At 51.5% G+C, this 24,778-nt stretch overlaps 2 protein-coding genes across 8 annotated transcripts in view; one reads left to right on the forward strand and one right to left on the reverse strand.

Annotated features, from left to right (window-relative positions):
- LOC105477666 (serine/threonine kinase 24) overlaps nucleotides 1–4,672 on the forward strand; it is a 129,754-nt gene extending 125,082 nt beyond the window's left edge. For all 6 annotated transcript variants that reach the window (XM_071081107.1, XM_011734301.3, XM_011734283.3 and 3 more), the window contains exon 11: nucleotides 3,622–4,672. In XM_071081107.1, coding sequence (XP_070937208.1) covers nucleotides 3,622–3,658 — 37 coding nt within the window. In that variant the 3' untranslated portion in view covers nucleotides 3,659–4,672. The remainder of the gene's footprint in view (nucleotides 1–3,621) is intronic.
- Nucleotides 4,673–6,933: 2,261 nt separating this feature from the next.
- Nucleotides 6,934–24,778, reverse strand: part of LOC105477658 (FERM, ARH/RhoGEF and pleckstrin domain protein 1) — a 306,384-nt gene continuing 288,539 nt past the window's right edge. For both annotated transcript variants that reach the window (XM_011734259.3, XM_011734252.3), the window contains exons 19-27: nucleotides 21,230–21,360; nucleotides 18,065–18,133; nucleotides 17,749–17,838; nucleotides 16,906–16,988; nucleotides 16,714–16,826; nucleotides 16,096–16,262; nucleotides 10,632–10,739; nucleotides 10,041–10,192; nucleotides 6,934–8,433 (exon numbers count right to left, since the gene is read on the reverse strand). In XM_011734259.3, coding sequence (XP_011732561.2) covers nucleotides 8,352–8,433; nucleotides 10,041–10,192; nucleotides 10,632–10,739; nucleotides 16,096–16,262; nucleotides 16,714–16,826; nucleotides 16,906–16,988; nucleotides 17,749–17,838; nucleotides 18,065–18,133; nucleotides 21,230–21,360 — 995 coding nt within the window. In that variant the 3' untranslated portion in view covers nucleotides 6,934–8,351. The remainder of the gene's footprint in view (nucleotides 8,434–10,040; nucleotides 10,193–10,631; nucleotides 10,740–16,095; nucleotides 16,263–16,713; nucleotides 16,827–16,905; nucleotides 16,989–17,748; nucleotides 17,839–18,064; nucleotides 18,134–21,229; nucleotides 21,361–24,778) is intronic.

A 24,778-nucleotide genomic window follows, 5' to 3' on the forward strand; every position in this document is an offset into this window, starting at 1 on the left:
CCAGCAGCTTTGGTGTGGTCACCTCGGCGGGAGCAGGTGCAGGTGTGTTTGCTGTCTTAGCTGTGTGTGTCTTGTCTGGAAGCCTCCTTGGTAGGGGCTCATCTGTGCCAGCCTGTAGGGAGCTTTTGTCCCTGCCCAGTGGCCCCACCTGTTACACACACTGTGGGTGAGGACTCAGTGGGGTGACGGCTTCGCCCTCCCTGCCCCCTCCCAGCTTGTTGTAGGAGTAACCATGGAAACCAAGCCCCTCCTGACTGCCATGGGCACAGGCGCAGGTGTTTGGAGGCAGTGGATGTGTGCTGGGCAGCTGCTCTGTGTGACCCAAGGGTGATTTGTCACTGGGCTGTCCTCCCCCCACCCGGAGGACCAGGCGTGCTGCTGCCTTGACATTCATCTTCAGGTGTCCAGGCTGATGCCCCTACCAAAGCTGGCTGAGCCTCTGTGATGATGACGGGGATTTCCAGGTCTTCCCTGAGATGTGTCCCACCTGACAGTACATAAAGAAGTTGTGCGCGTGTGAGGTCCCTTTTGCTATCTGGGAGTGATTGAAGGGGCTGCCTACTGTCCTGTGAAGAGCCCCTCTAAGTGGGGATGGCGGGAGAAAACCACAGCTCTGATACTTCCGGTTTATGCTTCTGAACTCGGGTTTCTTAGTATGCCATTTCAACTTTTTAAGTTGCTAGAAAATAAAAATGATTTATTGGCTGCCTTTAATTTTGAGGCAATTGAAGGATGATCCCTCCCTCCTTTGATACCCAAAACAGTATAGGAACACAGGAAAATAGAATGAAAAAGTCATCCATCTTTCGCCTGAACACAAATTTTTTGATTTCTCAAACTTAGTATCACATATCTCATGCTAGTGACATTATTTCTCATTAGAAAGAGCCTTATAATAAAGCAAATAGAACAAAACCAGAAACTCGCAGGATTGTTACTGTCTTGTTCGGCGTTTTGTTTTTGCTTTTGTAGTATTACTTTTAGAACCAATACTTTCCACATTGTTCAGAATTGCCTGAAATTGTTATGAACTGTTCGTTTGTATACATGACTTGATTTCCCCAGGAGCTCCAGGGCAGAGCATCTGGCTTGTATGTGTTGAACTGATCCATGTTTCCCATTTCCAGACCCCTGTCTCCCTGTTCCTCTTCTTTCAGTTGTTAAGGCAAGTTGATCTGTACTAGTGCTGGCCAGTAGAAGTACAATGGGGGCCACATGCAGAATTTTACGTTTTCTGCTGGATGTGGTGGCTCACGCCTGTAATCCCAATGCTTTGGGAGGCCCAGGCAGGAGGATCGCTTGAGGCCAAGTGTTTGAGACCAGCCTGGGCAAAATAGAAAGACCCTGTCTCTACCAAAAAAAGAAAAAAAAATTTAGCCAGGCATGGTGACTTGTACCTGTGGTCCTAGCTACTTGGGAGGCTGAGGCTGTAGAATTTCTCAGGCCGAGGAGTTCGAGGCTACGGCTATGATCACCTCTGCACTCCAGGCTGGGCAACACAGTGAGACCCTGACTCTAAAAACCCAACAAAAAGAGAATTTTACATTTTCTCATAGCCATATTTTTAAAAAGCAAAATGAAGTGAAATTACTTTTAACAATACATTTTTAACCTGCCAGATCCAAAGTATTATTTAAACATTAATACCAACAATCATCAATAAGATATTTTACATTTTTGGGGGGACCGTCTTTGGAATTGATGTGTCCTTTACACTCAGCACATCTCCATTCACAGGCAGCACATTGCACCTGCTCACTGGGCATCGTGGCTGGGGATGACCCTCTTTAACCTCATGTGGGTCTGTAGCTACCTGATGTCTGTGTTGTGTTTAAAACTTTACTTTGCAGTGACACACAGGGGAGGCCGAGTCGGCGCTCTCTTGCCTTTGTCTGTGATGAGTGCCCCTCTTTCCTCCTCTGTCCTCAGACGACCTGCCTATTGGGGTGCTTATCGTCTCCCTGCAGGCTTGGCTGTGGCCCCCACTTCTCCCTTCCCTGCTCCTGAAGCTCCCACTGAGTGTTCACCTCTGCTGGCTGCCAAAACCACGGGGCCATGGCTTAGACTTCCTGCCAGTTTTGCTCCGAACACGTTATTTCAGTGGATGACTGTAGGAAAAATGAGAGCTGCCTCTCGTCTGAAGCATTTTCAGAGCTTACTATGTCATCATGTATGGATCCATTTTTTAGAATTTCTATGGTACTTATTTCTGTCTCAGCTGGAATTAATGTTTGGATTCTTTTGTGTGACATCAACTCATCCTGTGATTTAGTCATTTGTACTTCTTTATAATTGAGTCTTAGGCTCCATGGCTAACACGTGCTTTTGGGAGGACCTTATGTAACCATTCGTTCTCTGGGAGGGTGCCAAGTATTTCAGATGCCTTAAAAGAGGAGCTCTAGATGGGAACGTTTGAGATTAGCCTCGCCAAATACGTCCTCAGCCATCTCTCCCGGACCTGTGACTTGGAGTCTGCTGTAAAATGGTTGAGGGAATCGTGGTCTTGAGGGGACCCTGTCCTCACCCTTTTTTGTATTCTAGAGACAATCTTGTAGAATTTTTGGAAGACACAGAAATTACCCATGATCCCACCACCGTAGCCCAAATCTCATCATTATCTTTGGGTGCATTGCCTTCTGTTGTCATCCCAGGTTATAAACTTACTGAATTCTCTTATCTACCTTATAGTGCAGATAAGATTTTTTAGAATTTCTATAGTACTTATTTTTAGGATACAGAAGTTGTGCGTGTAAACTATACTTATATAGCGCACATATACAGGTTGAATAGCCCAAATCCCCAATCTGAAACTTTTTGAGCACCAGTGTGAGGCTCAAAGGAACTGCTCTCTGGGCCATGTCAGATTTTGGATTTGGGGATGCACATTGGTAAGTATAATGCAGATATTCCCAGATGCAAAGCCAGAAGCATTTCAGATAAGGGATGCCCAACCTGTAATTTTGTATGTACTTTTAAACTTGTACATATTTTTAATATTGCTTTTATATATATACGTAGATACAGATAATTACCAATTTTAGTCTGTGTTATTTCAGTTTGTATAATATACTTAACTGATTCTGTACTGTTGGGCATCACAGTTGTTTCCAAATTAGTGTAATTACGAAAATCCCAAGAGACATTTTTGTGCAGACGGGTTGTTCCTGCTTTGGACCGTATTTCGGAAGCAGTTCTAGGAAATAGATTCTTGGACTACATCACTATTTTTATAGTCAAAATGGGTTTCCTGCCCTCACATCGGGAATGTAGATGCATCCCTGGAATCTTACTGTGTCATCGTGTATGGATTAATTTTCACTTTTTAACAATTGATCATAAGTAAAAAGAGATTATTTCTTGTTTTATTCACATCTCTCCAGAGAGGCTGAACCCATTCTAGGTTTTTGTGACACACTCTGGAGTTTTTGTGTGAGAATCATGATCTTCTCAATCTTCATATGCATTCGCTTACAATTAGACTTACCCATTGATATTTGCTCCAGTTATTTTTGTATGACTTGGAATTTCCTATGAAAACTTAAGATTTTGGTTACTATGTGAATTTCTACACAGGGATGAGAAATGACATGTATTCACTTCTCTCTCTCTCTTTTTCCCTAGATATTCTCTAAGTGGTGGAGGAACTTCATCCCACTGAAATTCCTTTGGCATTTGGGGTTTTGTTTTTCCTTTTTTCCTTCTTCATCCTCCTTCTTTTAAAAAGTCAACGAGAGCCTTCGCTGACTCCACTGAAGAGGTGCGCCACCGGGGGCCACCCCAACGCCGGGCGCCCGTCCAGGGACACACACAGTCTTCGCTGTGCCACAGCCAGATGAAGTCTCTCAGATGGGTGGGGAGGGTCAGCTCCTTCCAGCGATCATTTTATTTTATTTTATTACTTTGGTTTTTAATTTTAACCATAGTGCACATATTCAAGGAAAGTGTCTTTAAACACAAAAACCCTGAAATGTATATTTGGGATTATGATAAGGCAACTAAAGACATGAAACCTCAGGAATCCTGCTTTAAGTTGATAGCTCCCTCTGGGAGCTGGAGAATCGCTATGGTGGATGGCTGTACAGATTTGTATATAGTGTCATTTTTACGGAAACCCTTTCGGCGTGCATAAGGAATCACTGTGTACAAACTGGCCAAGTGCTTCTGTAGATAACGTCAGTGGAGTAAATATTCGACAGGCCATAACTTGAGTCTATTGCCTTGCCTTTATTACATGTACATTTTGAATTCTGTGACCAGTGATTTGGGTTTTATTTTGTATTTGCAGGGTTTGTCATTAATAATAATTAATGCCCCTCTCTTACGGAACACTCCTATTTGTACCTCAACAAATGCAAATTTTCCTCTTGTTTGCCCTACGCCCCTTTTGGTACACTTAGAGGTTGATTTCCTTTTTCATCGATGGTACTATTTCTTAGTGTTTTAAATTGGAACATATCTTGCCTCATGAAGCTTTAAATTATTATTTTCAGTTTCTCCCCATGAAGCGCTCTCGTCTGACATTTGTTTGGAATCGTGCCACTGCTGGTCTGCGCCAGATGTACCGTCCTTTCCAATACGATTTTCTGTTGCACCTTGTAGTGGATTCTGCATATCATCTTTCCCACCTAAAAATGTCTGAATGCTTACACGAATAAATTTTATAACACGCTTATTTTGCATACTCCTTGAAATGTGACTCTTCAGAGGACAGGGCACCTGCGGTGTACGTGTGGCCGTGCGTGTGTACTTGTGGCTGTGCGTGTGTGATGAGACACTTTGGAAGACTCCTGGGAGAAGTCCCCAGGTCAGCGCCCTGGACAGCTTGCACACTTGCTCACTGAGATGATGCAGTTGGAGGTTGCTGATCTGTGCGATTGCTGTAGCGGTTGCTGGGGACCTTAAGGGTTATTTTGCTTCTCTGAAAGGGGCCTGTGCCTGCTAGCCAGGCAGCCAGTGTGTCTGTTTTTCTTGGTTTGCTGTGGGGCCTTGCTTGGCGAGGGGGAAAATCTCTGGGTTTCTGGAATGGGAGAGTTCTTGCAGCAGTTGTTGACTGGTACATGAAGCATTCTTTTATGTGTGTTGAAGCTGATGATTGACATCTCCCGTGGGTGTGCCAGTTCTTGTGGAGTGAGGATTTTTGGAAGCAAGGAAGTTAGTGGGTGAGCTTGGGGATGTAGCTCAGCTATCTGCTGGTCTAGTGGCCTCTAAGCTACAGGGGGGACAGAGCCCTGAGCTACAGATGCTTGAGTGGGTTATTGTGTCAGTTTGCTAGTGCAGTCTGGTTTTTAAGCTCTAAAATTGAGGTATTTTATTAGAAGTGGATTTGGGTTGAACTCTTTAATTTCTATAAGGGATATATTTTGGTTAGGGGAAATAGAACTGAGTTGCTAATTCTTATTGTACTCATTACTCTGCACAAGAATGTTATCTGGAATAATAAAATCGGGGAAGATTTCATTTTGTATTTCCAGGGAATATTGTGTGTGGGGAACTGTTTCCTTACGTGAAGCAGGCGGCATAAGCCAAAGGTTAGTTTTGTCTTTGTGAGAGAATCGCACAGATGAGTGTGTGTTCCCCAGGGCGTGCTGTTACCCGATTTTTAAGTGAGCCAGGGCAGACAGCAGCCTCTCTGATTCGCAGAGGTCTTCCCATTTACAAATGGACAGTGACATCAGTTTTTTAACACTGAAGCCAGTCTCATGCTAGTAACAGTGGTTGTGCTGCTCGAGGGACTGGGTTCTGATGAAGAATATTGGTATGAACGGGGAGTCTCTGCAGTCGCCAGACTAATCCTACTCAGCTCCTTCCCCCGTGGAGCAACAAGTGAATCTTTGGCAGCATTGAGTTGATTGGCAGCATTTCCTGTCGGGGCAGATGGGGTTTGATGGAGTTAGAAAGCTCGCCACTGTACACTGTCTCCTGGGCTGTTACTTTCTGTTGACACACAACATCAGCTCCAGAGTTTTTAAGGGCATTTTAGCCAAGGAAGCTGGCCTTTGTGTAGCCACTTCCAGGCCTGCATTAACAGAGCGCCCAGGCACCAGGGCTACAACTGGAACCTGCCTCAGCATCAACTGCCGCTAGTCTGTAGCCAGACCCGCGGGCCCAGCCTTTGAGATGGGTTTACTGTCACCAATAGCCTCTCAGTGCCAGCCCTGAGCTGCTCCTGGCTCAGCTACCTGGAGCCTGCAGCCTGGGGAGGTGCTCAGCCTCTGCCTCTGGGAGACGAGGGCTGTGGGCTGGGTGGCTGCTGCCAGCGAGGTGGACACCAGTGTCATTTGAGATGTCCTGGCCACCACCTGCTGGGTTCTGATTTTTTTGGAAGTGTATCTGCCTTCCTTATCCAAAAATTTTATTCCTGAATTGCTCCTGTGAAGTGGCTGGTTTGGTTCTGTAGGTAGCATTTTGTACCTTTCCTTTGGCAAAACACGGTCAATTTATAAGCATTTTTTTACATTTCCTTCTTTAAAAACAGCTTCTGTATTTCTGCTCTAAAATATGTCAGCAAAGGCAGTGACTTAATAGGGCATGTTCTTAAGCACAGGGACTGTATCATGCAGGGGCCAATAAAGCTCAAGAAAACGAGTATCTGCGTCATTGTGTGTCTTGTGTGTAGCGTGTCTCAAACTCCATCTGTCCCTGGCAGCTTGGGCGTGGACTGTTACCCACACTAGTATTTTCCTGAGGGCACACAGGAAGCAGAGGTGCTGGTCACAGGTCAGAACCACCAGTGTCTAGCAAAGTAGTTTGGAATCATCCAGAACTAGCTGAGGAGACTGCCTCGTCCCCAAGTCTCCAGGAATGAGTGACCAGTGACTTCTGGAGGGAGCCCGATAACATGGGGGCTTTAGAAACCCTTGCTGGAGTGTCCCCTTCCCCCCCCCCCCGCCCCAACCACACACACCACACAGAAAATGAAGACTACAAAGTTGGTTGTTTTGCCTTAAAACGTCAATATGTTGGATTGTGGCGTGAGGTATTTTTATTCCCTTTGTTAGTACTGGAAACCGTCTGGTACATCTTGTAAGGCAAATGATTAACACACGTCAGGCTCTTTGTTTGCAAGTTGCCGTTTCCAGGTACACCAGTCCAAGCTCCACAGAGAGGGCGTGCTCCTGGTTCTCAGGTGGGCAGGTGCCATGGTGCGGGGCACTGGAAGGAACTGGGTTGAATCGGCCGTCGCCTCAGCTTGAGACTCTCGTTAGAAAGGGCTTAGGAAAACCAAGGGAATGGCAGCCACCCCATCACCGTCGAGAACAGACAGATGTTTCCCGAGTGGGGGCCTGAACCGTTGGAAACCACGTTCCCTGTGCAGTCTGACACTACCCCATGCCTGGGGGGAATGAGTATAAAAAGGTAAATGTTTTTGAAGACAGGCACGATATATACTACTAGAGAATGCGCAGTTTCAAACCACAGTTGCAGGAGGATATAGGAATAACGACAGGTGCCGGGGACTACGTACCATGATTTCATAGTGCTCTGCAGCCAGCACGCTCACTAAACGCTCATCACGGAACATACCACAAATGGCCCTGATCAATGACATACAGGTTTTCATGCTTGTGACACACACAGCAAAACACCACGGCTTATCTTCCCATTGTGTACACCACTCACAGGACGGTGACAGTCCAGGTATTGCACTGGATCTCGGCTTCTCTTAACAGAAAACAACCCTGCTACGGTTTGGAAAGAGTTACCACTTAAAACGATTTGGTCAACTTGCACCAAGAAGTCGGTCGGGAACGGGTGTTTTTAGGTGAGCGTGAAACCCCGCAGTGGAACGTGGTGTGCTGCAAATTGCTTAGTAATCAGAGAAGTGAGTCCTACTAACTTCCTATTATTACAAAAGTAGAAAGACTGAAAAAACGAAATCTGAAAATGATCTCATTTGCTTAAGGCTGCACCGAGTGTATTGCAAACACCAGGAAATCCACTTTGTAAAATGCAGCAGCCAATAGGTGAAAATAACAAAAGTTTCTTTTTTTAGGGGAAAAAAAAAAACAAAAAACACTTGCCCTGTCTTGTGTTGAACGGATGTGTGTGTTTTTCAGGGGCAGGGTGGAGGGAAGATGTCATTTGGCACTCTCGTAATGACAATGTTTTAATACTGGCACTAGCTAAAGAACAGCGCCCCCAGCGGATGCCAGGACTGGAGGTGGGAGCGCTGTTCATTCAGATGCTGGGAGGAAGGGGTTGAAAAACACGGCTGTGGAGACAGGAGAGCTGCTGGGAAGCCATGTTTTTGATTTTCAGACAGGTGTTAATTTTACCAGGCTTCATTAATACAGAAGAAAGAAAACGTCTTCCAGGAGAGCAGCCACTGCGGAAACGAGTGTGTCCGGCCATCAATACACGAGAGACTCTTTGTGACTCAACACGTGGGCCCGCGAGGCAGAGCTGGTGGCACTGCGGATCACTTCCATCCACCTGCAACACGGGAACGTCAGTCAGTCAACTTTTTTTTTGTTTGGACGGACTCATGACGCTTCGGTGGGCATCGCTTATGGAAACACGGGGTGAAGTCAGGTCGCCTTGTTGGCAATCTGCCACTTCAGCAGGAGAGCAAGGGAACGCCCAGCACCCGGGCGTTCTGTACAGTGGAGACCTACTGGCCTGGGCACTCATTTAATATGGAGCTGTAAGCACCTTGCTGAGGTGACACTGCCCACTCCATTGGAGCAGTTAGGAGTGAGGTGGCCTCGGCTGTTGGGGAGAACGCTACCTCCTATTTTCATGGACACTGCAGAGAATGGCGGGGCGTGTCCCATCCTGCTTAGTGGAAGCTCCCCCTTTGAGACAGGGTCTGGCTGTCACTCATACTGGAGTTGGGACTACAAGCCTGCACCACCACGCCTGAATCTCCATTTTATATGTTTGTGTATTTGCTCTGTACCAGTGATTCTCAAATGGCTGTGATGCTGTCCCATTTGGTAAGGTCTGGAGACATTTTTAGATGTCCCAACTGAGGGGTTGCTGAGGGCATCTAGTGGGTGGAGGCTAGGGATGCCGCTGAACATCCTACACGATGCAGGACAGACTCCCCAAATTACCTGGCCCCAGGCCTTTCAGGATCTGGACTGCAAGGCGGGGCCCTTTGCCACAATAATAACAAAATCCCAACTTGGTTAAACCCAGCTCTCGAGCTCAGTCCCTCAAACTAAGTTTTTCAGTCCAGGATCAGATTTGAGAATGGTTCTCAAATGGTTCTCCTCTGGGTTCCTTTTCTGGTGATATTGCTTAGGAAGTGCTACCTTTGGATATCACAGGAGTTTTAAACTCTGGTTTTAAAGCATCGTGCTATTTCCAAAGAATTTACTGAGAAGTACGCATAATTGTCCCCGCTGCTTTAAAAATCCCTGGGATTGATTGACAAACTGCTGTTCTGTCCCACAACATGGCCAGCAGTCCCTGAATTGGGGACTGCCCTGTCTGGTCTGCAGCCTGAGGACCTCCCTCCCCACAGGGGGTGGCTCAGAACAGCCTTAGGCCTGACTCTTATTTCGCTTTATTTCTTGGTTAAACGAAGTCTGTGGTCCCTGGGTCCCATTACACCATGTAGCCAGTCTCACTAATAACCCTGAAGAGTTTTCCTTCCTCATACGGTCCCCTTTGACCTGAAACAGCATTTCTGCCACAGCCCTGGCAGCAGCAGCGTGACTAGTACTGCTGCAGCCACAGACTGCGAAGCCCGAGGTGCAGTTTGGTTTTTGTCGTGAAAGGCTTCCACTGGGCCTGGGTGGGTAAAGCTGGGCCAGCAGAGGCCGGTGTAGCGGCACCCACTGGGGCTTAGCTTCATAGTCCCGGACACACACATCAGAGATCTCCAAGCAAGATGTCTAGGGCCTCAGCCAACGCCGTGCAGGGTAAGGGCCCAGGGAAGTCAGGACCCCACTCTCTGCCATGAGAACAGAATCGCCTGCTGGTGTCAGGCAGTGGGACCCCAGGTCTAAACACTTCAGTGGGCAGGGAAGGGTGGGGCCATCTCACTCGCTAACTTGGGAGCAGAGCCCTGTGCCTGGGAAGGGGGCAGCTACCTTTCGAACGTGTACTCGCTTTCCGCCCTGAAGTAGTAGACGTGGGACTTGAAGTGCAGCTTGAACACGTAGTCTTTGTGGATGTTCTCGGACTCGGAGGGGATGGTGAGCGAGTAGCCGAGCAGAGGCAGGCTGGCGAGGGGATGATTGTCCTGGAAAGGGGAAACAAAGTGGCTTTTCGGGGGCAGCTTCTGCTGCTGGGCGTGGCTGCTGCCCCACATCGGGCAGGGACTCCGGGAGCTCAGCCAGCGCCACCCTCGGGTGCGGGCCTGGAAGGGATCATGGGAGCCAGTGTTGGCCTATACATGATGGCCCAGGTGGCAAGTCCCCACCAGGACTGAGCTGTGGATAAAGCCAACCCCCGTCCCTTGTCCCGCCAGAAGATAGGTGGCCCTTCCTAGGGCAGAAGTGGTCCTTCAGTGGATAATATCAGCCTTTCCTAGAGCTGAGGGCCTCAGGTGGACAGGGGCCCCCTGCCAGCATCCCTGTCATCCCCGTGACACCTGGCTGGAGCTCAAGAGGCCTGAGTCCTTCCAGAGGAGGGCAGCCCCCTCACCTCATGCTGCCACCCACCCTGTGTGTGGCACTTACCTGGTGTGACTTGTAGAAGAACAGGCAGAAGTTTGTGAACACCACCCACAGCTTCTGCCACCCATTGCTGTTTTTGAATTTCCTCAGCAGGTTCCCAGACAACTGATTCTGCAAGGCAAGGAGGCCTGTGAGAAGCACGGCGGGCACCTGCCCCAGCTGGGTGTGGAGAGCAGCTGCCCCTGCACCAGGGCCCTGGGCTGGGGCATGTCCACGACTGAAGGTTGAGGCCTCGCTGCTCCCCCGTGTGTGGGGAGACGTGGCAGGTCCTGGAACCCTGATCTCATCACTTCCCCTTGCCATTTGCTGTGGGGCATCTGGGGGGCCCTGTGTCCCCCCAAAAGACACGCTGAGGTCCTGACCACCAGTACCTTAGAACGCAGGCATATTTGGAAACAGGCTCGTTGCAGGGTAACTAGTGAAGATGAGATCACACAGGGTAGGGTGGGCCCTAAATCCAACGGGAGTGGTGTCCCGAGGAGAAGAGACACCTGGCGGGGAGGGAGTGGGCCCTGTGACACCGAGGCAGAAATGGGGGTGCAGGACCCCACGCACTGCCAGTGGGTGGAAGCTGAAAGAGGGAAAGATCTGTCTCAACAAGCTCGGAGCAGCAGCACTCACTTTGAGGTGTCGGGCACCCTGCGCAGGAAGTGGGGCCTGGGGTGCTGGTGTGCGGCTCCCACCTGCCCTCTAGTGGCCCAGGAGGCAGCCGCAGCCCTGCCCACCTCCAGGCTCCCGGCTGGCCCAGCCCCTGGAGCATTGTTGGGATGCACTGCAGCCCAGCTGGGGGCAGGGACAGGCCCCTGTGTCCATGCTACCTCCAAACAACCCTCAGCAGGCCTGACATGTTGGTGGCTCATTTGGTTGCTTTGCAAAAGTGACATCACCAGCAGATACTCAAAGCAGTTACACCGCCTTGTAAAGGCACTTAATGCCACTGAATTGTTCATATAAAAATAGTAGGCTAATATTGTGGTATGGCTATTTTACCACAAAAAAAATACGGACTTCTGAGTCTGCCTCATTCCATGTCTCTGAGTGCCCCTGTCACTAAGCTGCTGTGCTGGGATCAGTCTGGTGTCCCTGCCCTCCAGTTGCTCAGGGTCCAGTGGGAGAGATGGACACCGACAGTGGGTCCATGAGGGGCTGCAGGATGTGGAGGCCCCCTCTGTTGGCAGAATGAGAGGGACCCTGCAGATGGGGGAAAAGGGGGTTCCAGGCCAGGCAGGCAGCCCCAGCCCTCCATCCTCCTCCCCCAATGGCAGAAGGGAACAAGAAAATGCAAGGCTCTAGGTTCCCAGAAGGTCCTGGTGGCGCCCGGGCTGGGCTGATGCCCGTGTGGCATCTTGGGCCATGCACCGTGGGGCAAGGAGAGTGGCACACTCCCCATTCCTGTTTTCATACGGAATCACAGTTTTCACAGCCAGCCCCCCCTGGGGTTCATACATGTCACCCATCACAGTCTGGGCCCATTTGTTACCAAAGCAGCTTCCTTAGAGCTCTCCAGCTTCTGCCTGGCCATTCTGGTAGCCTCTGGAAACCTCTTCATCAATACGCACATCCAGCGGCCCTTCCTTGCTCCCCACCACCCAGCGGCCGAGCCTCCTGCTCCCCCCGCATTGGGTCCATCCTGGCCTCCAGCATGTTACAGGCCCTGCTCGCCGCGACTCTCCTGCCCCACACTCGGGAGGCCGAGGCCATGCTGGTGGCTCTCAGACCTGTCTCCATTCACTGCCTTCACAAGAGGGTCAACATCCTTGTCCAGAACCAGACCAGCCCGCCCTGTCTCCTCGTGGCCCTGCACTGGGGCCTCCGCTCCTCTCCCTTCTTGGCTCTCATCCCCTCAGCCCCTGCTGTGGGTTGAACGCACCCTGCAACAAGACAAGCTCAAATTCAAACCGATGGTGGCCTCATACGGACACGGGGTCTCTGCAGATGCGATCGAGGTCAGGCCACTAGGATGAGCCCTAAGCCTAATGTGAGCCGTGTCCTTAGAAGAGGACATTTGAGCGCAGATGCAGGGAGGACAGTTGGTGACATGGCAGACCAGAGCCCTGCGACATGGGTAGAGCCAGGGACCCCCGAGGAGAGGACTGCCGCAGCCACCAGATGCTGTCAGAGAGGCGGGGACATCTTCCCTGAAGGAACGCACCTGCCAGCAGCTTGATTTTGGACTTCCGGTTTCCGGCACTGTTAGAGATGTTTCTGTGGCCTCACCCAGTCTGAGGCTGGTACTGTGTGATGCCACGGGAAACAAGTATAACCCCCGTGCCCGCCACTCCCTGGCCTCCGTGTCCCTTCCCTCCTCACAGTCCTGTCGGCACTCCGTCTGCTGAAGAACCTCCCTGCTGTCCCCCATCTCGCCACTCCAGCCTTAAAAGACAACTTGCATTGCTTTGCTTCTGGCCCTTCACCGGCTCTAGTGCCCACGGGCTGGGCAGCCCTCTGGCCATCCCAACATCTGACCCTCCAGTGGGAGCCCCCAGACCTGCTGGCTTGCCCACAACTTTTAGCAGAGGCCACTGAGTCCACACTGTCCCCAGATATGCCCCTTCCTCACGTGTGCCTGCATGAGTCAGATGGGAGCGGGACTGGAAGAGAGGCGGGGCACAGGACTGTGGAGAGGAGGCTGCCGAGTCAGGAGGAGATGGAGCTGCTTCGTCCTCTGTCATGCAGGGCGGAGGCCCTGGGGACGGCTCCTCTGCGAGTCAGCGAGTATTTGGCGTCTGGCACGCGAGGGCCGCCTGCCACTGACGCCAGATTGACGCCACACGCCTTGGGAGGGGGCTTTCTGGCAAGGATGGACATCTGCAAAGTGATAGAGCAGCCAGGTCCCTGACTGTACTGGGTGGTCACTGCCACCTGGAAACCCCACTGGCCGGTGGCTCACTCTACTGCTCTCTGCTAGGGGCAGCAAACTTTTCCTCCAAAGGCAGACGGCAGATACTGCAGGCCAAGGGGCAAAACTGAAGACATTATTTAGCAGCCATTAAAAAAATGGTAAACCCATTCCTTGTTCACAGGCCGTAAGCCATCAGACTGGGGCTAGATCTGGCCGGGGGCCAGTCTGCCCCTGACTCAGTGCCTTGACCTGATCATGCACACGGAAGGCTGCGACCATGCAGATTTGTTACCCAAAAGAGCTGGGCTGCAGGGGGCTCCCGCCACCTGGATCCCACTTGGGTATTTCCTGCCTTCTTGAATGGCCTGGGTGCCTCCAGGTATTTAAAAAGCTTTGAGGCCTATGACAAATAGGCCTTCAGAGTCGTACACATTGCTGAGGTCAGAATGAAGCAAGGTCAGGACAGTTCCTCCCCAATGGTGGCGCCACACGTCGACTGGCTTCGTTTCAGACACACACCCACAGGTGAGAGCTGATGGGCCTCTTTTCCCATGAGACTATCACGGGTTCTTCCCTGCTCCTCTGCCTGGGGGTCCCTTTCCTGCTGTCATAATCCCCATGCCCTGGGAGAAGTCTCAGACCTGCAAGCTTTGCACAGCCTGGTGGAGGTGTGAAGCTGGGGAAGAACAGTTAGCGCTCTTCACACTTGGGCTGTCAGGAGGCAGAAGGGAGGCCCGGGGAGGGAATATTCACACCTGCACACTCATGGGAACCCTATGGGACAGAGCCTTGTATGTGGGGCCAGCTGGACTGTGCCTGTGGGGGAGCCAGGGCCTGCACCTCGGATGTGTCCCGTTGAGGATGTCTTCAGAAGCAAGCCTGGGCTTAGAAACACTGGCTTGTAGCAGGAAACTCAATAAAGGCAGGTCTGAGCAATGGGGACGGTCGTTTCCAGGGAATAAATTCCAAGACTCCCTCTAGACCCTCCACGAAGCACTGCTGGCTCATTCCTGCTGCTGTTGGTTCCAAGAGCCAGCAAACTCCTGTCCCGGCCATAGTCTCTTATGTGACACTGTTTGGACCAGGCCTGTGTGGGAACCGGACCTTTCTGCGTTTTAGAAGGTGAGTCCTGCCTGTAGCGCAGCAGCCCCGCAGAGGGCGCGGGGGCAGAGGTTCCGCAGTGAAATGTGGGCATTCACATAGAACACAATCACAATGATGGATGGCCTCGCCCCAGCTCAGGGCAGGGTCCACTGCCAGTGAGAGATTAAGAAAGCTTTCTTGTTTTAGACCTTCATGGGTTTGAAGTGTTCTGAAATACAGCTGTGGGCCTGGACTGAAGAATGTTTAGGGAACGGGTGTTTGGAAAGGATTCATGATCTGGGAGAGATGCCATCTTCAAAGCCAGCTTTCAGGTGGCAGGATCAGAAAATAATACCCTGAAGTGAAAGGCTCAGAAGCCAGGCCTCCCTGAGCACCTCCTGCCTCGCCCCTTTCCTCCCCCAGGCAAGCCACAGAAACTAGAATCCCCCTTCCTTAAGGCGGGTCATTGAAACCAGAACCTCCCCCCGGGCCAAAGCCAGCCATGAAACCAAAAACGGAGACCCTAACCTTTCCCCACTGTTCTGTGTCAGAGCTGGCTACAAACTTACTCCCCGGCCCACCTTGTGTGAGAAGAGGGTCTAAGACCCCCACTGCGGAAAGGGTCCCACCCCACACCCAGGAGCAAGGAACGCTGCTCAGAGAGGCCAAGTGAACCTGGAGGGGCCCTGCTGGGCTCCTTTCACCCTCCAGCATTAGCTCTCAGCCTGTCCCATCATCAGAGAGGCCAAGTGAACCCAGAGGGGCCCTGCTGGGCTCCTTTCACCCTCTGGCATTAGCTCTCAGCCTGCCCCATCAGCTCCACTCGGCCACCCGCTCTTCACCCAACCGAAGCATAAAAACGACCGTTTTCGCCAGACCTCTGGGTCTTCATTCTGAAGGCTCCCATGTCATGTAAAATGACGATGAAATAAACTGGTCATGCTTTTCCCTTGTTAGCCTGTCTTTTGTCACAGGAGTGTCTGCCGTGACCCTCATGATGGGGAGGAGAGGGATCACCCCCTTTCTACCCCTCCACAGGGATGGCTCTCAGAGCCTGCATCCCCTTCTCCCTGAGTTCTTCCATGAACCAGGACACTGGCTTTGGCTGGCACCTGCTTGCCATCATGCAGACTCTCCTCCCGCCCATGCACCCGATTCCCGTGGGCGGTTCAGGATGTGACAGCCATGGAACTGTCCAGTAGCTGTGCCCTGGGCACCTGTGTTCTAGGCTAACTGCATGAGAGGCAAGAAAACAGGTGAAGAATGAGAGAAAACGATCTTATGGAAGGCAACAGGGACTGATGAGCACCAAGAGACATGACTGCATTTGTGGGAGGTTGGCGCCCACTCCACGCCACCTACAGGGATACCTCCGGCAGGCTCCAAAGGGGGTCCAGCGTTGATCCTTCCCTGCTTAGCCACCGTGGGTGGGTGGGGCCACCCGTGGTGCCAGCCTCCCTCAAGGCCCTGGCCCAGAAGTTTGCCTGGGTTCTGCCTGGGCCAGCACAAGCTGGGAACCAGAGCTGCCCTGCCTCCGCGTACCTCCACTGCGATGCTGAAGTCCACCATGGAGACGCTCGTGTTGCGATGCCAGCACACGTGCACCATTGTGTTGCCACGGTGCGGGGCCTGGCGCTCCAGCGACGTGCGCGAGGCGCTCAGGTCATCCTCTGACTCCTGGTCAGCCGCGGTGGCTTCATCAGGGGACTCTACAGGATGGGGCAAAAGACAGCGCCTCGGATCTTTCCTGCCAGCACCCCTTCCTGATACCCTCTGAGGTGCTGGGAGGTTGGGGGGCTCACTGCAGTCACGCCCTGTGGTACCTAACCAGAATCTAATGAGGCCCCCACTGAAGGGGGACGGACCCTGGAGCCCTGGTCCCTCCCGGGTGTGTGGAGTACAGCCCTCACTCTGGGTGTGGACAGCCTGGTGGTCTCTCCGTGTGACAGGGGTAAATGCTGCCCCAGAAAAGGTAACTTCCCAGCTCCCTCATGCTGTTTTCAGGTGTTTTAGGAAAATGAACCGTCTTGATCTTTGGCTTTAAACACAAATGTAGACCACAGATGTGAGGCCCACCCGATGGGGTGGCTTTAGATGCAAAAATGCTGTCCCTCCATGAACCAGACCCCAGCATGGGCAGGCTGCCCTGGCCACACTCACTGTTGTCAGGGGGGCTGCTGGCCAGGAACTCGGGGGCGGGGCTGCTGCTCTTCTCCGCCAGGTCAATGGCCATCTGGATGTCCTCAACCCACTTCTCCATCTCAGACCGAGAACTGGAGACAGAGACGCGTCAAGTATTCAGGCCGCAGCATGTCAAAGGGGACACAGGCAAGGGGCGGGCTCCCGAGTTACCTGGCGGCCACGATGATGGACTGCCGCTGGCCCCGGAGGGTCAGGCAGTGGGGCACCCCCCACTCGTCTTCGCTCTCCTCAATCTGTGGGCAAGAGAAGATAACGTCACCGTGAGGGACGTGATGCACTTCCAAACGTCCCTGAGCTGGCAGCCAGGCAACTCGGAAAAGGAGGGGTGCCACTGAGCCGGGCTCAGGAGACCCAGAGCCCCACAGAGGGAGGAGGCACTCTGAGTTGGAAAAACCAAAATCGGAAAGGCGACAGGAAGATCGCAGCACGCTGAATGCTTTTGGCAGAGCCCACAAACTTCCCTCTCTCCAACCCCGGAGGACAGCGTGGGCACCAGCCAGGGCCACATCCCAGGCCCAGGCACCCTGTACACCTGCCTGCCAAGGGGGACAGGAGGCAGCCCTGAGCCAACTCGGGGGAGGATGAGGTGGCCGGCCCAGCTCCAGGGAGGGGTGCTGTCATTCTTGTGTGTGGCGAGGACTGTCGGGGCCCCTGGAGCCAGGCGCAGGCAGTGGGATACGAGTTCATACCAGACGGCCTCATCGGCTTGCCCCTTCACTCCATTCTATAAGGAAGGGACCCGCACATCCCACGTGCAGGAGAAGGAGCCGTGTCCCCAGAGCCCCACTGGAGAAGGCCGAGAAGGCTGGATCTTTTAGGTGAAAGGGTTGCATGGTCTTCGATGGTCTTTGAGCCCAGGTCTCGTAACCAAGGTGACACTGGCCGCCCTCTCCCTTCCTATCCAGTCTCTCCCTTCCCCTCCTTGTTGCCGGGTCAGCAGTGCCCGCGGCCCCCCGAGGACAGGCCCTGGCCTCAAGCCTGCGCCGTACTCACCGTCATGCCATAGAGCGGGAGCTGCCCGTGGACTTTAAACTGATTGGAGGCCGTCAGCCCCCGGCTTGTGTACAGCAGGACGTCGTTGAACTAGAGGAACCAGAAGTGTGTAGAGGTGAGACCACGTGTGGACAGCAGGCCTCCCTCCAGCCTTCACCGTCCTCATCAACTGTCCGCAACTGTGCCTTCACTGTCCTCACCAACTCGGGCCTGGGCACCTCTGGCTGCTCCTCCTCCACCCCAGGTCCCCCCCTCGGGGGCCTTGCTTGCCCAGGTGACACGATCCTTGTGAGGACGAGCCTCTCTCTCCACTCACCAGGAAGAACATGCGCTGTTGGAGCCCCTTCCCCGAGAGCTTGCTGAGGCTGCCCAGGCGGATGAACTCCTGCAGGGGAGACAGACCGGGGGGCTGGCCACAAGCATGCAGACCCCGAGGGCTGATGGCCAGTGTGTAGACCCTGAGGGTTGACTTTGTAGCCCCTGAGGGCTGACTGTGAGTGTGCAGACCCCGAGGACGGACTGCGAGCATGCAAACCTGCTGGCTTCCTCCCACCTGGGTCCCCTGCATGGTGGAAGTTACAGCACTCGGCTGCGATTCACTGCATGCTTGCTCTGCCCCAGGTGCTGTGCTAAACCCTCACTAGGGATCGCCTGTCTCCTTCCCAGGAAGGTACAGGGCGGTACCACCAGCAGCTGCCCCAACAAAGGATACTGACAGTCGGGTTCAAGAGTGCCGGGGCCTGAGGACCATATGCGTAACCCCAGGATCCCCAGGGCTCCCCACGGTGAGGGAGATTAAAAGGACCCCAAGCAGTTCTCAAAGAAGAAGGAGGCTATAAAAAGTGGCAGCAAGGGACCCCTGAGGACGGAGAGGCCACATGGGAGCACTGTGGCTGGAGGAATCTTCTCCGTGATTTAAAACCCTGCTTCTCAATGAGCAGGAACTGCATTGAGGATAAAGGAGTGAGAGGCAGACGTGTCCAAGGCACCTCTGCATCCCGAGTGACATCCTCCCCGGGGCTGTACACTCTTGAGGGCATGCATTGCAGGGGCGCAAGCACTTGAAAAACAAACAAATGATCATTTTTCAATTGTGGTGGAATCCGCGAAACACTGAGCATGCGTGGCCTTCGCGCATTCACAAGGTAGCCCCACCATCACCACCATCTACTTCCAGAACGTGCTCCCTCGGGAGTCTCCCATCCCACCCTCCCATTCTGCTCTGGGTTGACTTGAAACAATGAGTGGATGTGAGGCAGCCTGATGAGTGAAAGAATCGGGGGATCATCTGAGCTTAGGAAGCAACACCCCAATTCCATCTTCACCTTTACTAATACAATGGCCTCCTCTCTGGAGCACATGGGATGCGCCTGGCATGTCCTAAGTATGAAGTCCTAATAAGGGAAAAGGAGCCAGGCTGGTGGGATCGAGGGAAAGCAAAATGACAAAGCAGAGAAGCTATACAGGTCTGCCTTTCTTCATGGTCCAGGACACAGCCCTCCTGCACAGATAATTCACCATCTTCCTGCACCCAGCTATCACCAGACCCTTGGCTGATAGAAAAATGCAAGTGAGTTCGCTGCAGCCGTGGCGTTATCACACTGCACAAAGCCCTTGTTGGCACACAGCACAGACACCACCTGATGAAAGTCCCCAGCAAGCCTTTGTCTCCTTGCAGTCACTTCCTCTCTTGCTGTTGCTTTCTGGCAATGTATTTTCCTACTTCTCTAATAAGCCTGCCTTTATCTATAACCGTCTTAGTAAGTGATTCTTACCGCCTGCACTGCCAGCCTCAGATAGTCACTGATCACCTGCAACACTGAGTGATTACAGGAGCTCCAGACGTGAGCCTGCACCTTCAATATCATTATTCCCATGTTTCAGATAAGGAGACTGAGGGGCAAATGATTAAGAAACTTGCTCACGATCACCTGGTCAGCCAGGGTGTGACAGAGCAAAATGCTTTCCATTGTGCTGTGGAATGTAATTAATGCCACTATACTACGTGTACATTTCATCTCTTCAATTAAATGTAGGTGGGGAAAAGGAAGATAATTAATAGGTATTACGTCATTTTCACATAGCACATCTCATTTGATCTTAATGACCTGTGAAGGAGAGGCTATGGTCTCCATGTTACATGGTCCCCTGCCACCCCAGGTTCTGGTAGAGCGAGACTTTGAACCCAGGGCCACCTCCTCCAATCCAAGGCTCTTTCCATTGCAGTGGAAAGTATTTCCTCAGAATAAGGAATTCTTTATCAATGGTCTCTTCACCATGTAGCATGATATACTAAGTATTTTATACCTTTCAAAGCTGAGAGAAAATTACATCGATTCCGCAGGGCTTTTCTGAGGGTTCTGTGTGGATGGGTAAATAAGGTCATTAAGTGCCAAGGCCCGGCGGGATCTTCTCACCAGCAGAGCTGAGGCAATCCCAGCTCTAATTTCTGCCAGTGCTTAACCGCACCGCTCTTCTGACAATCTCTCACAACGTGGCTTCTGGGCAGTTTTGTAATGAGGCTTCCTGACAGAAATGCTCCAGTACACGGAGAGCTTCCCTCCCCTGCCCTGAGTTACAGATATCAAGTTTCCAGGGCAGCTGCCTGTTGGAAAAGACTAAAAGTCCCTGAGATCCTGGATCCTGGCCTGCAGGGTCAGGCAGGCCCGCAGCAGATCAAAGCAGCTACAGTGAGTTGTCTCTTGACCTGGGTGACGTAGGGTTTGAAATGGGAGTGCCACAGGGTAAAGATCCCAGAGAGAGATTTGATGAGATGTAGCAACTGAATAATACGTTTGATTCGTGGGTGATGATGGCTTCCTAGGAAGGGAAGTGGAGAAGGCAGGCTTTGTCCCTGTCCTCCACATTGTCACTGGCCTGGAAGGAGTGTGTGTAGGAAGCCGTGTTCGGTGGGAAGACCTGCATCTCAGGCAGGGGCTGGGGAGGGGAAGGCGACAGTGTCAGTGAACTTGCATCTCTCCTGGACTTGCTTTCCAGCTAAGATTTGGTATTTTAATTTTGAACTGAAATTAAATTATATATAGAAGATTGAATTTAAAAAAAACTCTTCATACCTGCATGGGAATTCCTAGCATAATTTAATGCACTAACTTTCTGGCTTTATGACTATTTACCTAATTCTTTTTTTTTTAAATTTTCTATTTTCATTTATGCACATTTTTAAAAAATGAAATAAGCAATCTGAAATCTTCTGTGGGATACGGTAGGGGAAAAGGTAAAGAAGCGAATCACCCTGTGAAGAGAAAAACAGAATATGAGGTCAGAGGATTGCTTTATCTCCTCCGAACGTGATGATTCCGAACCAACGACACTGTCGTGTTTTTCCAGTTGTCTCCCAGGTGGATGGAAAGAGGACATTTTGCCTTGCAAGTGTCTCTATTCAACAGGTTCCAATGTAAGTCCCTCCGATGCCTCCTTTCTGCTCCCCTCTGCAGTGCATTGTGAGGCCACTGCCGCTTACCCTTCCTGGGACCACGAGATTGTCAATGCCAATCAAATCTTTCTTGAGTTCGTGCAGCTTCTGGAAATTCTCCATCTTGATCATCGTACCGTGGAGCTGTGCCACCATCTCCGTGATCTCTGCCAAAGCGGCTGTGAAGGAAAGACACACACAGTCTGCGGTGGGAAAGGCAGGTGGGGTCTTCCCCGAGTAGCTGTCAGCTCAGCGCTGCGGGGAAATCACTCCAGTCCTTGCATAGTATTCAAAGGTATCTTTTGAGCGAAAACAGTGTTATTTCTCTATAACGAAAATTGATAGTGCATTTTCTGAATTTATTTGCTTCCTTTTAGCATGTTAAAACAGTAAGTGACCCGTGCATGGCTACGTGGCATACGGCTGTCCTTCAATGAGACGGACTTGTTGGCTTAGAGGGGAAAGACACGGGGGGAAGAAGACTGCCTTGAATTGTGTCCCTGGGTAGACTTTTCTTTTCCCTCCTGTTACTCGGAAAGAACAAGGCACAGTGAACACAAAGAGGCCACAGAAAAATCTGGAGCAAAGTCGGCATCTCTTTGAGAGGAGGTGTAATTGATATTGTGAAGTGTCAGTATCACTCCAGGTAACTAACATTCCACCACACCCCAGTTCTGCCTTGTGTGGAAATTACACTGTTTGTCAAGATGGTTGCGAAGAATTGCTGCAGAATTTAAATTTTTTTATTATTATTTGTTTGAGACAGAGTTTTGCTCTTGTTGCCCAGGCTGGAGTGCAATGGCACAATCTCAGCTCACTGCAAACTCTGCCTCCCAGGTTCAAGTGATTGTCCTGCCCCATCCTCCCAAGTAGCTGGGATTACAGGTGCGTGCCACCACGCCCGGCTAATTTTGTATTTTTAGTAGAGAAAAGGTTTCACCATGTTGGTTAGGCTGGTCTCGAACTCCTGACCTCAGGTGATCGACATGCCTTGGCTGCCCAAAGTGCTGCAATTACAGGCATGAGCCACTGCAACAGGCCTTTATTTTTCAATAGAGGCATAGCTCCCCTATACTGGTGGGCATCCTGTATTTAAAAGGAGCTAGTGCCTGATTAATACAAGCTTGGGTGGCACGCAAGTCCCCAGCGGCTGACAAGCTTGGGTACTTAGGTCAAGAAAAGCGAGAAATACTTGTTGACTGAACTTTAGGCTTCAGAACACTAAATACCTCTTTGACCGCTTCCCCCAGCATTTCCGTGTTGGAAGTGAAGCATTTAGTTTTCTTGTTTTTTCCCCCAAGGATGCAAGTTAAATTCTCCCAGGCTCATCAGAGAATGTGGTCTCAGCCATAGTGACAAATCCCAGGCCGCGCTCGATCTTCAGATATTACCACCCAGTTTGGTCCAGTAAACATTTATTTGGCACCCAGTGCTCAGTGGCAGGGCTGGGGGGAGTGACGGGGTTCTTAGAGGAAAATGATGGAATGATGGCCCCCTGGCCCCCAGTGCTCATGGGCAGGGGCGTGCTGGGAACAGCCCTTGGCACTCAGTATCCCTCCAGCTCTGGAAATCTAGGCTCCTACAGTGCTGCCACCTCATGCTTTAAGCTAGCTAGCACTTTCTTCCTCAATCCTCAAGGATAGACTATCTCCATTGGGTACTGTTTACAGAAATAGCAGAATGAAACTGGATCAGTCCACCATGGACAGTGCCTGCAAAACCACACACACTGCTCTCACCCCCATGGGTGCTAGATCTGAGGAGTCCTCAGAGTCAGGAGAGGCCCTGGGTCCTTTCCTCCGGGCTCAGCCAACACATAGGCAATGCCCGTGTGACAGGACAAGGCGGACAGGAGGTCAGCTTAACATCAGGGGCCAGGCACAAGCTGAGGCTTAAAGGACGAGAGAGAGCTGGCCAGGAAAGGCCAAGGAGGTGGTGGCCAGGACTCTAAGCAGAAGGAACGGAATGCGCCAAGGTGTGGAGGCAAGAGGCAGCATGGTTTTTGTTTTTAGAGACTGGGTCTAGGTCTGTCGCCTGGGCTGTGGTGCGATCATAGCTCAATGCAGCCTCCAACTCCTGGGCTCAAGCGATCCTCCCACCTGAGCCTCCTGAGTAGCTGGGACTATAGGTGCATGCTCGTAATTTTAAAATTTTTTGCAGAGACAGGCTCTCACTATGTTGCCCAGGCTGCTCTTGAATTCCCAGCCTCCAATGATCCTCCCGTCTTGGCCTCCCAAAGTGCTGGGATTACAGGTGTGAGCCACCACCCTTGGCCAGCATGGTTTGTTTTAAAGACAGATGGTCAACGACAAACCACGTCAGGAGGCACTTGTGTTCCCCTTCTGTGAACTGTCACTGTCTTAATTACTTTGTCGTCTACATATTGGGTTGCCTTTTTTAACAACTAATTTGTAGGAGTCCGCCATATATTCTAGATATTAACAATGATTTTTCTAGAACAAGCCTGATATCACTGTTTCCCTCCTTAAAACGCTTCCTGTTCAGCTTCTGCTGTTAGGTTGCGGCTTTGCAGGATCCATGGGGTGCAGTGGGATGTGGCTCCTGCTTTCGTTGCAGCCTCACTTTGTGGCTCTTCCTGTGCCCTGCACACTTTTGACAATGTTCCGGTCTCTGTTCCCCTCTGAACCTGAGCTGGTGGTGTTTCTAACTCTATTCTCCACACCCTCCCTTCACCCAGGAAAACTCCTATTTACATTTTAGCTCTGAACTTAGACACCATTTCCCTTCGAGATCCCCCCAACACCCCCCAGTGCCCCGGCTCCAACTGCACCGTCCACTTGTCTCTCACGGCCCTAGTGCAGGGTCGCCACTGCCCAGGTACCTGCCTGCAGACCCTCCGGCAGGTCCTGTAAGGTCAGGGGCCACACTGTTCCTTCTCCCTCACACGCCCAGGACAGGTTTATCCCTCACCCCCTTCCCACCCTTTCCCCACAAGTCCCCAAAGTCCATTGTGTCATTCCTATGGCTTTGCATTCTCATAGCTTAGCTCCCATTTATGAGTGAGAACATATGATGTTTGGTTAATACATGTCCCTTATAAAAGTGTATTAACCAAATACAGCTGGGGTGTGAGAGCTGGCCAGGCCAGGTCACGAAGACTTTCAATTTTAGCTTGAGGCAGTCAGCTGTCACCCAGGTTTTAAGCAAAGATATAAGAAGATGGATTTTTAAAAAGATGACACGTTTGGCCAAAGAATTGGAGGTGTTTCTGACATTTCAGGCAAGACATGAGGGCCTTGCCCTCCTAGTGGGTGTGCAGATTCAGGCCACCTGTGCGACAGCCACCTACGCAGGGCCAGCTCCGCGTGCTTAAAGGCTAGGTCAGGAAGTGCAGACACTCACAGATCACACGTGACACCAGACAGAACAACTTCCTTTCAGAAGAGCACGCGTGGCCCTGTGGGAAAAGCAGGGTCTGGAATGGGGCTCTGACCTCTGAGTGACCCTGCAAGTCCCTTCCCCTGAGTCTCAGCGTCCCTATTTGTAAAATGGGATAGATAATGCAATTGATCTAAAGGGGTCATTAAAGGAGTAACGGTGTGAGCATTGGCACAGTATCAGGTACACGGTACCTGG

Source organism: Macaca nemestrina, chromosome 16 (genome assembly GCF_043159975.1).
Source record: "Macaca nemestrina isolate mMacNem1 chromosome 16, mMacNem.hap1, whole genome shotgun sequence".
NCBI lineage: Eukaryota > Metazoa > Chordata > Mammalia > Primates > Cercopithecidae > Macaca > Macaca nemestrina.